This window comes from Lepidochelys kempii, chromosome 1, assembly GCF_965140285.1.
Source record: "Lepidochelys kempii isolate rLepKem1 chromosome 1, rLepKem1.hap1, whole genome shotgun sequence".
Classification (NCBI taxonomy): Eukaryota; Metazoa; Chordata; order Testudines; family Cheloniidae; genus Lepidochelys; species Lepidochelys kempii.
This window is the reverse complement of record NC_136380.1, coordinates 34,378,405-34,391,201: the sequence shown is the minus strand read 5'-3', so window position 1 is coordinate 34,391,201 and position 12,797 is coordinate 34,378,405. Positions and strand designations below refer to the sequence as shown.

The 12,797-nt window shown below is 42.6% G+C and overlaps 1 protein-coding gene across 7 annotated transcripts in view; it reads right to left on the bottom strand.

The window, feature by feature from the left end:
- DYNC2H1 (dynein cytoplasmic 2 heavy chain 1) overlaps positions 1 to 12,797 on the bottom strand; it is a 403,248-nt gene that overhangs the window by 268,395 nt on the left and 122,056 nt on the right. For all 7 annotated transcript variants that reach the window (XM_073338445.2, XM_073338455.2, XM_073338435.2 and 4 more), the window contains exons 56-57: positions 9,131 to 9,244; positions 3,039 to 3,199 (exon numbers count right to left, since the gene is read on the bottom strand). In XM_073338445.2, coding sequence (XP_073194546.1) covers positions 3,039 to 3,199; positions 9,131 to 9,244 — 275 coding nt within the window. The remainder of the gene's footprint in view (positions 1 to 3,038; positions 3,200 to 9,130; positions 9,245 to 12,797) is intronic.

Genomic DNA, 12,797 nt, shown 5'->3' with positions numbered 1-12,797 from the left:
CTCCTGGCATTGGCCACTGTCAGAAGACAGGATACTGGGCTAGATGGACCTTTGGTCTGACACAGTAGCAACTGCAATCCAGTGGCTACTCAAACATTTGCCCACAGTTGCGATAGGTCCTGTGCCTGCTTTGTTCCCATTACCATTCCTGCCTTGGTGCCAGCCTTGCCCCCGCCTTGCCTCACTCCAGGCAACCTGGTTCTGACCCTCCACTCCAACTCCTGGCTCCTGACTCTGGCTCAGACCATTGGCTCTGGCATCTGGTCTCTGACTCTGGTTCTGACCCTCGGCTCCAACATCTGGCCACTGACCCATGTTCTATCCATTAGGCATGACTCCTGTTCCACTAGGCACAAGTGCTCATGCCCCAGTCACTTGACGGTTTGTTGATGCACCAGTTCCAGAATTTGGCTGCTTCCTGGCAGAGAGGGGAAAACCTGGTACTGCCTTGTTTGTTGATGTAAAACATAGTGGTCATGTTTTCGTCATGATTTGAACTGACTGTCCTGTTAGGTGGAGGAAGGACTCGCAGGCCTTCTGTACAGCTCTGAGTTCTAGGTGACTGATGTATATTCTCCTCTTTCTCGGAGACCATAGACCCTGTGTTGTTAGCTTGTCCATATGAGCACTCCATCCCTGTAGGGATGCATCTGTGACAATAGTCTTGGATGGTAGGGATGCCATGAAGGAGACTCCTCTGCATGCACCTATCCATTTCAGTAAGGATAGGACCAATAGAAGGATGATGAGGGGTGTGTCCAGGTGATGTCTGGAAGGTGTGCAGTCCAACTACAACCAGCCCTGCAAGCAGCAGAGGTGAAGTCTGACATGCAGCATCACAAATCTGCAGGTGGCCATTTGACCTAGGAGAGCAAATCATGATCACACATCAGCGTTTGGGTTTCTTTCTAGTTGAAGAATTAGGGAAGCAGGCCTTGGACATGGAGAAGTCCAGGATCATGCCAATGAATTCAGTCCTTGAAACTGGATGGAGAACCCCTGTGTTATTGCCTCCATGGTCCATTGATCAGTGGTGTTAAGGGGCCACGTGTGCCTCAATTGAGCTAACCAATTTCCGAAGAGGAGGTTGTTGATTTCTGGAGTCGTTGCTGGCAGAACCCAACTCTCAACCATCCCACCACAATCACTGCTTCTCGGACTGGAAGACTTTGTAGTTTGTGATGGAGCAATGGGTTGTCTTCTCCTGTGAAAATGCTGCCATTTCCTGGATGGTTCTGAAGACTTTTGATGGTGAAAGAGCAGCTGGTTTGGTCTCTGTGAGGAATACTGTTGTTTCATTTGTTTCCTCTGAGGAACTGGTGTGTACACTCCAAAGGAAAGCAAGATGGCTTGTAAGTCCTTTAGCGTATGGAGAGCCTCACCTATCTTAGAGCTGAACAATTCAGTTCCATCAAAAGGCAAGTCTTCCACCATCATCTGGACTTCTCTTAGGAAACCCAAACCCTGAAGACATGATGCCTGAAGCAAAACAACAGCCATTGCCAATGATCTGGAAGTCATATCCGCCCCATTGAGCACTGCTTGGAGTCTCATTCCAGCTACAAGTTGACTTTCATTAAATAGTGACATAAAGTCCTCACAAACGCCACTGGGAAGGCAGTCCACAAAGGCAAGCAGTCTCTCATGTATTCAGAAGGCATATATCGCTCATATGACCTGATAATTGGCCACACATAACTGTAGGCTTAATGAGGAATAGGCTTTCCAGGCTCAGGTATTTCCCCAACTCCACCAGAGATGCAAATCAGTCTGTGCAACAGCACTGCCCGGCCAGGAACCCTGCTGCTTCCTCACAGTGCAACAGACTCTCTAGACTTCCAGCCTGCTCTTGATCCAGTTCCTGTTTCTGCCCCATTCTTGCCCAAGCCCTATTCCAGCCTGCTCCAGACTTGTCTTTGCCCTACTTTGATCTTGCTCCAGCCCTATAGCGAACCCACTCCAGCCCTACCTCCACCTCCTGACTCCCTCCGGACCCTCAAACTCTGACCACCCGGCTTCAACCTTTGGCCTGCATCTGGACTCCAGCTATGGTACTGATTTTGACTTGTATATGGACTCTGATCTTGGTTCCGACCAGGACATGTCCCCGGATCTGTTTCAGCACTGCCCTCAGCCAAGTCCCGACCCTATGTCTGGCTTCGACCTCTGCTCCAACCACTAGGCCTGACTACCGGAAGGCAGTGCCTGACACTTGTGATCTGTCTGAGGATGATGCTGTCATTGTAGTCGTGATTTGAGTTAGGGTTCTCTAAGGCAAAGAGTCTGTGCTCATGATCTTTGGCACTGAAGGTCCCTTTACAGGTGGGGGTCTAGACTTTCAAATCTATTGGGAATGTGCAATTCTCCCAGGCAACTCAGGCATTTTGAGTATCTGTTCAAAGCTGGGATAGCTCCCTTGAATGAGAAGCAGAATTTGAATCCAGGAGAACCAAAAAACAGTATACTAGATGAATAAAAGTTCTAACAACTAAAAGTTACAACAGGCAACCAAAAAATAAAATTACTAAGACTACACTATAAAACTAATTGTAAAAACTATTAGCTAAAGCCATTAAGAGGGCTTGGTGGTCTCTCAGACCATCAGGCTCCATCCCTAAGCTGGGAGGCAGTGAGAGAAACTGAACTGCCAGAGGCACATCTCATCCTTGTATGCCCTCAGAGTTGAATACAAGAACTGAAGAGCGCATGCATACCCTATGGGTACTGCTGGCATATGTGACGCACATCCATCTAATCTCTGGCATATGTGCCCCATCAGTGGAATATGCATGTGGACAATCACTCAAAGGAGAACAAATATTAAAAGGTCTCTGAAACTAGAGTCGTAGGAGTATTTTGCAGAAAATGTATCAGTTTTATCCATAAATAGCTATATGTTATCTATTCATTGTTAGGAATAAAATTATTTTCCTTCAAGAAGATCATTAAAAATTACATCCAAACCTTTCAAGAGAGTACAACAGAATTGTCCATTATACATTACTGCATTAATGCTTTAAATAAAATCCTCAACTTACCTCTTCATGCTCACCCATGATGTATCAAAAATCCCCATCAGTCGTAAAACACCCTCTAGTATATCTCTGATTATGTCAGGTGGCATTCGTAGTGACCGGATTTCTGACAAAGACTCTGGCTTTATATTTCCAACTGCTAATTTAGCTTCATTAACCAGTGGCTACAAAAAATAAAAATAACTGTTTTATCAACAGGAGATAACAGAACATTTATGTCCTCTCAGTTTTCACAGAATTTGGCTTTATGTTTCACCTTTAGCATTTTATTTTCTTCATTACATCCAACTTATCTTTTAAATTGGTATTAACTTTTCAAAAAGTTTAATTTTTAAAAGCTGAAGTAAACAGGTATTTACCTATGGCAAGAATTTAATTTCATGTTACACTTACATTATAATCCTAACATACTCTCCATTTTTATTCAGCACAATCATCCAAAAATATTGTACAGCTATTAAAACTGAAACAATTTACTTATATTTTTGATCCCTTTTGCTGTTGGATACTTCAGTTTTATAAAGAATACATAATGAATCTTATTAAGGAAGATCTACACACCATGGGCCAAATTAAGGCTGTCCTTGAGTAGGTATATGGGAGTGGTGGACCACAAAAAGTCTTCTCTTCATATGCAGCTGCATCCGAAGCTAAGTACCAGCCACAATTGCAGCCCCCATGCACAGAGCCATAAAAGGAGCGAGGCTGAAGAAGCAGACTATTGCATCCTAAAGGATTACACATCTTGCACAACCTCCATATGCACCAGGGAGCATGAAAAGGGCTGCACCTGCAGAAGTTCTACACAACTCTCAATACAGGACTGTGCCTAACCAGCACAATCAAGCCCTAATGTATTTTTAGATTAAATAAAAGAATTAATCTGCCAGAATTGTTATCGTTCTCTAGTAGAATTTTTACAATGGCTTGGATGAAAAGCAGAGATCTCAATGACTGAAGAGATCTATTTCAAGTAATTATCTCCCAAAACATGCAAACTTAAGGGCTATAAAACCTTTCTACCAATCATACAACTACATCCCCACTACTCCACACCCCAGGTTGCACAACCTTAAAATACTTTTTATAAAATACAGTCTTAAAGTATAATAATAAAATGTTTTAGTTTAACATTAAGAATTAACTGTAAAATAATTCTCCATCCATATATCTCTGCTTTTTAAGCTAATTGCACCAACTCTATGGTATTATCACCTCCCCTAGGGATAATATATTTGGATCTTTAGAGGACAGTAATAATTCAGAAGTATTCAGTGATATCTGCAGGCTTTTGTGAAAAAGAATTGGTTACTCCCTTGTGGTTCTTCTAGATGTGTGTCCCTATGGGTGCTCCACTCTCAGTGCACTAGCACCGCCTGCGCCTTTGATCAGAGATTTCTCATAGCAGTGTCCTTTCAGCCCGTGCATACATGAGTCAGTCTCACACCCTGTCCCGTTGTTATACATCACTGTGTGGGCGAACCAAACTCAGTTCTTTCTCTACCGCAAAACTTGATAGCAAAAATTCCACAGCAGAGTGGAAGGAGGGCAGGTAGTGGACCACCTGTAGGGGGACACATCTCGAAAAACCACAGTTACTGGTGGGTGAGTAACCATTTCTTCTTCTTCAAGGAGCATCCCTTTGGGTTTTCCACTCCAGGTGACTACTGACCAATACCCTCTAAGGCAGAGAAGGTTTCCAAGTCGAGTCCAGTGTGGAAAAAAGTACAGCCAAGCCCAACACAGTATCAGAAGCAGAGTCGTGAGTTATAGCATAGTATTTTGTGAATGTATGTATAGACACCCAAGTAAAGGCTTTACATATGTTAATAATGGGCATGTTCTTGAGGAAGGCCGTAGAAGTGGCAATGGATTTCGTAGCATGAATGCATATATTTGAAGGTGGCTGAATATTGTGAGACTCGTAACAAGAATTAATGCAGCCTGACATCCACTTGGAAAGCCTCTGGTTAGAGGCTCCTGACTCTTTTGATCTATCTGTTAGCAAGAACAACAACCAGTGGGTCTTTCTGAAGGACTTCATCCTATCCAGATAGAAGAACCAGGGCTCTCCTGACACCAAGGGTGTGTAACAGTACCTCCTGGTTATCTAGATGAGGTTTGGGGTAGAAGACAGGCAGGTGAATGGACTGATTGATATGGAACTCAGAATAAACCTTAGGTAAGAATTTGGGGTGGAGCCACAGCGTGACCTTGTCCTTAAAAATACTGTGAAGGGGGGTTATGCCATCAGGGCCCCCATTTCTCCAACGCATCGTGCCGATGTGATGGCTATCAGGAATGTCATTTACACTGACAAATGGAGCAGCGAGCAGGTAGTCATTGGTTCAAACGGTGGTCCTGTGAGGCATTTAAAGGCCAGATTAAGGTCCCATACTGCAGTAGGGCATTGGACTGGTGGATCAAGGTTTCCAAGCCCTCTGAGGAATCTCACTGTGGTTGGGTGGGAAGAGGCAGAATAATTCTCTACTGGGAGGTGGAAAGCCATGATGGCTGCTATGGCAAGCAAGTCTATCTGAGGGGTGCTCCATTGATGGAATATGTGGTGTAATATATTGGGGTCTATTTCCCACTCATGGTCTTGGAAAAAGTGCCTGCTGAGTGGATCTGTGGTCACATTCTGAACCCCTGGAAAATAGTCAGCTGTGATGAGTATCCGATTGCATATGTACCAATTCCAAAACTTGACAGCCTCAACACTTAGGGAGGGGGATCCTCCACTAGGGATGGAGAAGGAGGTATGACTGCTTCAGCCAGAGATGAAGAGAGGCTGGATGTAGGAGAAACATCTTCATGTGCTCTAGCTTCCTGATCCTCGAAGAATTCTTCTTGAGGGTCAGGTCTTCTGGAGGGAACAGGTGATGCAGGTTGCCCCTCTCTGTGGTGGGTGGTGCTGGATGCTCTGGAAAATTGCTGGTAATAGGCTGCCCAAGGGTCCCAATACAGCCAAGGAGGAGGTGCATAAGGCATAAGAGGAGGCACCCACAGGTGCTCAGACCAGCGAGATGTTAGTGGTAGTTGTGGGTCATGGGTAGTTGCAGGTTCACCTGAGGCTACTGGAAAGGGGCCTCTACAGGAGTGAGGGGGAGAACCATGAATTGACACTTGAGACACCAAGGCAAGGTCTTCATCAAAATCCTCTTCCTCAAGTTCACCCTGGAATGATGGAAAGCCTGGAGAGATTGAAAGTGAAACCGGCAATACCAGGCAAATCTCAGGTGTTTCTATGTTCTTGGTACTGACAGCACATCGGAGCTGAGCAGAGGAGAACTGGGCATGTGAGATACAGCCAGGTCCCAGGAAATTTCTGTGGTACCGAGAGTGTTATTGGTACTGAGCCTATAGTCTGCACTACAGTAATCACAGCCAAGGGCGCTGATGGTACTGTAGGTCTCCAGCACTTGGAAGTAAGTGCAGTCACTGACTGTACCAAAGGTCTCATGTACTCTGAAGAAAGTGCAGTCGGAGCCAAGCAGGCTTCTTTGGTACCAAGAAAGCAGAGGAAGATCTCTTCTTATTGCACTGGTCCCTCAATGGTACAGATGATCTCTCCAGGCCCAATGCTTTGCCATCTTTTGGTCTAGCCATGGCCTGGGTACCTGAGGAACCAGCATCCTCATGGGTATCTGATTGGAGAGCTGATGGCACCAAAGTAGATGAAGATATCGACAACGTGGGTTTTTTAGAGGCAGATTCTCTACCTGGTAAACCAGGGCACGTTCCTTTGAGGGCTTATCAGAGGAGTCCTGGCTCTTCCTCTTAGATGCCCTGGAGGCGTGTGTGACGGTGCCCCCTATAAGGCTTTATGGAAGTATGCTTATAAATTATATATGACATAACTGGAATATGTTTTATGCTACTTATGCCATGTAACACATCTCTGTAAAGGTTATGATCTACTAAATACATTCCTCCTATTTGTATGCATGTATCATTTTTGAACTTGAAGTTATGAATATTGGCTGTATACTTGCTTGATTTCTAAGTAACCTTTGTAAGGCATTTGGTCAGCTTCTTTAGAAATTTGCAAAGTTAAGTGCCCAATCAAGAAACACTTAAAGAACAATGGATCTTGGAACGTTCCAATCCACATAAGAGGTCTACTTGAGGATGTTCAAGGTAGCATGTGGACCATGGCTGCTACCTGTAGTTCTGAGTCATGCAAGGTTATGTGACTGGCCCATGTGACTCCAAAACTCCACATTGTAGCTGGGATTCTACACAGGGGTAGGAAGGGGTGTCCACCCACAAGAGAAAGTCTATTTAAACCCTGGGGAGACCCCTCCATTTTGTCTTCAGCTGGCTAAAGAGAGAGCCTCTCCACCCTCAAGGATACCTGAAAGAAACTGGAACAAAGAACAGTAACTACAGGGGGTGTGAGTGATTGCTGGACCTAGACTAGGGAGACTAGTCTGTAAAAGGAAGCTTACTGGGTGAGGATTTTATCTGTATTCAGTTTTATTACTGTATTAGACTTAGTCTAGCATGTTTTGTTTTATTTTATTTTACTTGGTAATTCACTTTGATCTGTCTGTTACTACTTGGAACCACTTAAATGCCCTGGCTGGGATGATTTAGTTGGGAATTGGTCCTGCTTCGAGCAGGGGGTTGGACTAGATGACCTTCAGGGGTCCCTTCCAACCCGGATATTCTATGATTCTATGAAAGGTGCAGAGGGCACTAGCACATCTAGACCGGAGCACCCAGAGGAACACTCGAAGAAGAACAGGAAGTTTTTATTGCTTTTTACCTCTTTTAGCACTGGAGACCAAAAACAGCTATTGGAGAATAATTTCATTCTCGTGCATTAACAGAATTATTTACAAAATTCCAATTAATTATACTTCTCCAAACCCACTTGTCATAAATATAAAGGGAAGGGTAAACCCCTTTGAAATCCCTCCTGGCCAGGGGAAAGCTCCTCTCACCTGTAAAGGGTTAAGAAGCTAAAGGTAACCTCGCTGGCACCTGACCAAAATGACCAATCAGGAGACAAGTTACTTTCAAAAGCTGGGAGGAGGGAGAGAAACAAAGGGTCTGTGTATCTGTCTATATTCTGTCTTGGCCGGGGATAGACCAGAAATGGAGTCTTAGAACTTTTAGTAAGTAATCTAGCTAGGTACGTGTTAGATTAGGATTTCTTTAAATGGCTGAGAAAAGAATTGTGCTGAATAGAATAACTATTTCTGTCTGTGTATCTTTTTTGTAACTTAAGGTTTTGCCTAGAGGGGTTCTCTATGTTTTGAATCTAATTACCCTGTAAGGTATCTACCATCCTGATTTTACAGGGGGGATTTCTTTATTTCTATTTACTTCTATTTTTATTAAAAGTCTTCTTGTAAGAAAACTGAATGCTTTTTCATTGTTCTCAGATCCAAGGGTTTGGGTCTGTGGTCACCTATGCAAATTGGTGAGGCTTTTCATCCAACATTTCCCAGGAAAGGGGGGGTGCAAGTGTTGGGAGGATTGTTCATTGTTCTTAAGATCCAAGGGTCTGGGTCTGTAGTCACCTAGGCAAATTGGTGAGGCTTTTTACCAAACCTGGTGCAGGAAGTGGGGTGCAAGGTTTTGGGAAGTATTTTGGGGGGAAAGACGTGTCCAAACAGCTCTTCCCCAGTAACCAGTATTAGTTTGGTGGTGGTAGCGGCCAATCCAAGGACAAAGGGTGGAATATTTTGTACCTTGGGGAAGTTTTGACCTAAGCTGGTAAAGATAAGCTTAGGAGGTTTTTCAGGCAGGTCCCCACATCTGTACCCTAGAGTTCAGAGTGGGGGAGGAACCTTGACACCACTTAAGGCAGTAGGTTAGCACAAGGGTAGTGACTGAGGGCATGCTTTGGCCTGAGAAATCTTTATTGTGATAGACAGAAAATAAAACAGCTTGAGTCCAAAATCCCAGACTGATTGTCAGGGCTGGCAATTAGAGTATCCTGAACATATTTTTTAATATAAATCATTGAGAGAAAATAAATATGAAACCCCATGGTGATTTTTTTTCAAATCTTGCAGATTAGAACTGCAGTCAAAGTCAAATAGGATCAGTTTTATCTATTCATTTTCCTTATCAGTTCTCACCTGAACCTCTTTTAGTTCATCTTCAATTTTTCTTTTTCTTTCTTCAATTTTTACAACTTCTTCTGCTATCTTGTGTTTAATTTTTTCCATTTCTGTCTTTTGCTCACTGGCATCCTGTAAGAAGAGAGATTATTCATGAGGGAACCCACTTTACTTTCCAAACTTGATTATGTGGTATTATTACACTTTTGATACTCATGTTTCTTTAAATCTTCATTTTAATTTGAAAATACATTTTAATTCGTATAGTATTGTTCATGCTAAAGTACTAAAAAAGACTTGACACTGAATTACTGTTTATAGTCCTGAGTCAGAAAGACACTTAAGTATGTTTAAATTTAAATGTGTTTAAGACTCACTGACTTCAATGGGACTTAAGCATGAATTTAACTGCTGTCCTGAAAATAGGAACATTTGCCTGAATTGGAGCCTATGTAAGCTAATACACATATTTCTTCAACAGGCTGGTAAGGAAAAAAAGAGAGATATTATTATTGTTGTCTATTTTAAAACATTTGAGAAGCGCTCAGATACTATGGTTGTGGAGGACATATAAATAAATAGATATGACCAAATTAAGGAAGTGTATACTGTAACTTGGACATCACGTTCGATTTGGACCTGTCTCTAGCTCCTCACATCCAGGCCACGTCTAAATCTTGCCAATTCTTTCTACATAACATCTCTAGGATAAGGCCTTTCACTTCCATCCAAAGAACTAAAACGCTCATTCATGCTCTGATCATCTTGCATCTCAAATATTGCAACATGCTTTTCTCTAGCCTTGACAAATTCAATCTTGCCCTGCACATGTTCATTCAGAATGTTGCTGCAAAGATGATTTTCATAATCTGCTACTTTGAACACATCACCTCTCTCTTTGCATCCTTCCACTGGCTCTCACTTCTCCACCACATCAAACATAAGCTACTTGTCTTCATTTTCAAAGTCCTCCACGGCACATCTCCACCCTACCAATCATCTTCCATTCACAGCTGAGATGTTGATTCCTGCCTCCAATCGGTCCATGATGCCAGCCTCTTTCACCTACTTGTTCAATTTCAAACAAGCACCTTTGTGTTTTCTCCCATGCTGTCCCCCCATGTGTGGGTGGAGCTCCCCATAAACATCTGCAAATTCACCTCATTATCATCCTTCAAACCCTTCCTTAAAACTTTTCTTTTCTATGATGTCTAGTAAAAACATTTACAATGGTTAGATGGCTTGTGCTGTGACCACTGCTTAACGTGCTGACCAATACTGTCTCATTGTTTCCCTGAATTCCTTTGTCTGTCTATTGATATCCATCTGTTGTCTTTTGTCCCATGCTTAGACTATAAACTCTTTGGACACGGGATGTCTTTTTGTTCTGTGTTAGTGCAGCACCTAGAACAATGGAGTCCTGATGTATGAGTAGGGCACGTAGGCACTACATAATACAACTACTACTCAACAGTAACAACAATAACATAGCCTAGAAGTGTTGAGCACACACAACTGTCATTGAAGTTCATGGGAGCTGACAGTGCTTAGCACCTTTGAAAATCAGGCCAATAATGTATAATACATGCACCCCACAAGTAGCAACAATAAATAGGATAGCATGGATTAATATGCAGGCCACATTTTGGAATGGAAGACTGAGCATAGAGAACAGGGCATAGGTCAAGAAGAAGAAAGGGGAACAAGTAGTGATCTGAAAGAGTTAGGGTAAATTGAACATAAAGAACCTGTTCAAAATTCTGGAAACTCCCTGGAAAAATAATCTACCCTACACTGCACAGAGAAAGAGATGGAAAGCCAAAGAGTGTTAACACCCAACTAGAGAACAATGGCGAAGGATACGTCCTCAAAGAAAGAGATCACTTTGGTGAGACTGGGGTAATCAAGGAGGCATAAGAAACGGAAGGTCAGAGGTTCATGTGGATTGGGAACACAGACGTTCATATCTCCAGTTATGATTATGATTGAAAAGACAAATTCATGAGCATTAAGAGAAGCAAAGTTGATATATGAAGTGATATATGATTCCAGGAAGTGAGGCACTTGTACCCTGAGTTGAAGTGATAGCACAAAACAGTGGCTACGTATAAGCAGCAGAAATGAAGGATAAGATTTGTCTATTACAGCATTCAACCTGAAAGTATCTGCATTTACAGAGAGTTAGGTCACTAATATATTATAATGATATAGCATTAAGTCATCCAAGACTAGGTCAGTTGTTTCAAGCAATGCAAATGTGAATATATCACAGGTAATTAAAAAAAGAAGTCATAACCTCGGTCACACAACAAAATCACTGTTCAGAGAGAGCATCATTAGCATCTTGTGAGCATACATTAGAGCCCTCTGCACCAACTCAACTGGTTCCTTTTCAAGTTTCTTTAAAATATCAGAGGGACCTTATGCTTCTGGAGTGCTTCTTACAGGATGTTAACCTCAGAACAGTCAGTCCTGTTAGCACACCTTTGATACCACTGAGCATATCATGTTTCACTGCTTTTGGTTCCAACTCCTATTTTAGCCTTACCAAACATCATTCTGGAATGTATTAGCAGGAGTGTTGTAAGCACAAGAAGTAATTCTTTTGCTTACTCCATGCTGATTAGGCCTCAACTGGAGTACTGTGTCCAGTTCTGGGTGCCCCATTTCAGGAAAGATGTGGATAAACTGGAGAAAGTCCAAAGAAGAGCAACAAAAATTATTAAAGGTTTAGAAAACATGATCTCTGAGGGAAGATTGAAAAAATTGTGTTTGTTTAGTCTGGAGAAGAGAAGACTGAAGGGGGACATGAAAGGTTGTTACAAGGAGGAGGGAGAAAAATCAGAGTATAGGACAAGTAGCAATGGGCTTAAATTGCAGCAAGGGTAGTTTAGGCTGGACATTAGGAAAAACTTCCTGTCAAGGTAGCTAAACACTGGAATAAATTGCATAGGGAGGCTGTAGATTCTCCAGCACTGAAGATTTTTAAGAACAGGTTAGACAAATACCTGTCAGGGATGGTCTAGATAAGATTTACTCCTGCCTTGAGTGCCGGGTGGACTGGCCTGGAAGACCTCTCTAGGTCCCTTCTAGTCCTACAATTCTATGATTCTATGCCCTACAAGCATACAAGGGGATTTATGGATAGGGTAACAGCCAAGGAATTTCAAATGCCTTTTGGCTTCCAACAGTCTTCCAGCGGCCCTGGGTAATACTGGTAAAAGTTATCTTTGCTACAGGGAGCCAACACACATAGGTAATCCATCATCCTGGCTAACATTCAAGTACAATAGATACAGAATACATAAAAACCACAGAAGACTTGAGAAAATTTCTCTCAAATCTTCATGATTTCACAGATTCTATAGGATAAACATAATGTATGTAGCTGTATGGCCACGTATTTTGCAAGCCAAGTATTTTGAGGCTGCAGCCACCTGGTGGTCTACTATACATAGGAAATCTGTTCTCTTAGACCTCATTTACAGTTGGAAGTGTAATTTGTGCCTGATCTGCTCTCATTGAAATCAATGACAAAACTCCCGCTGATGCTGACCAGAGTAGGATCTCCCCATTATAACCTTCTGTTTCTGATCTTCAGAGTCACATGTATATCAAATACTAATATCCACTTTCCACATAAATTGGAAACCTTGCATTTAACTAGGTAAGTGTCACTAAAGAA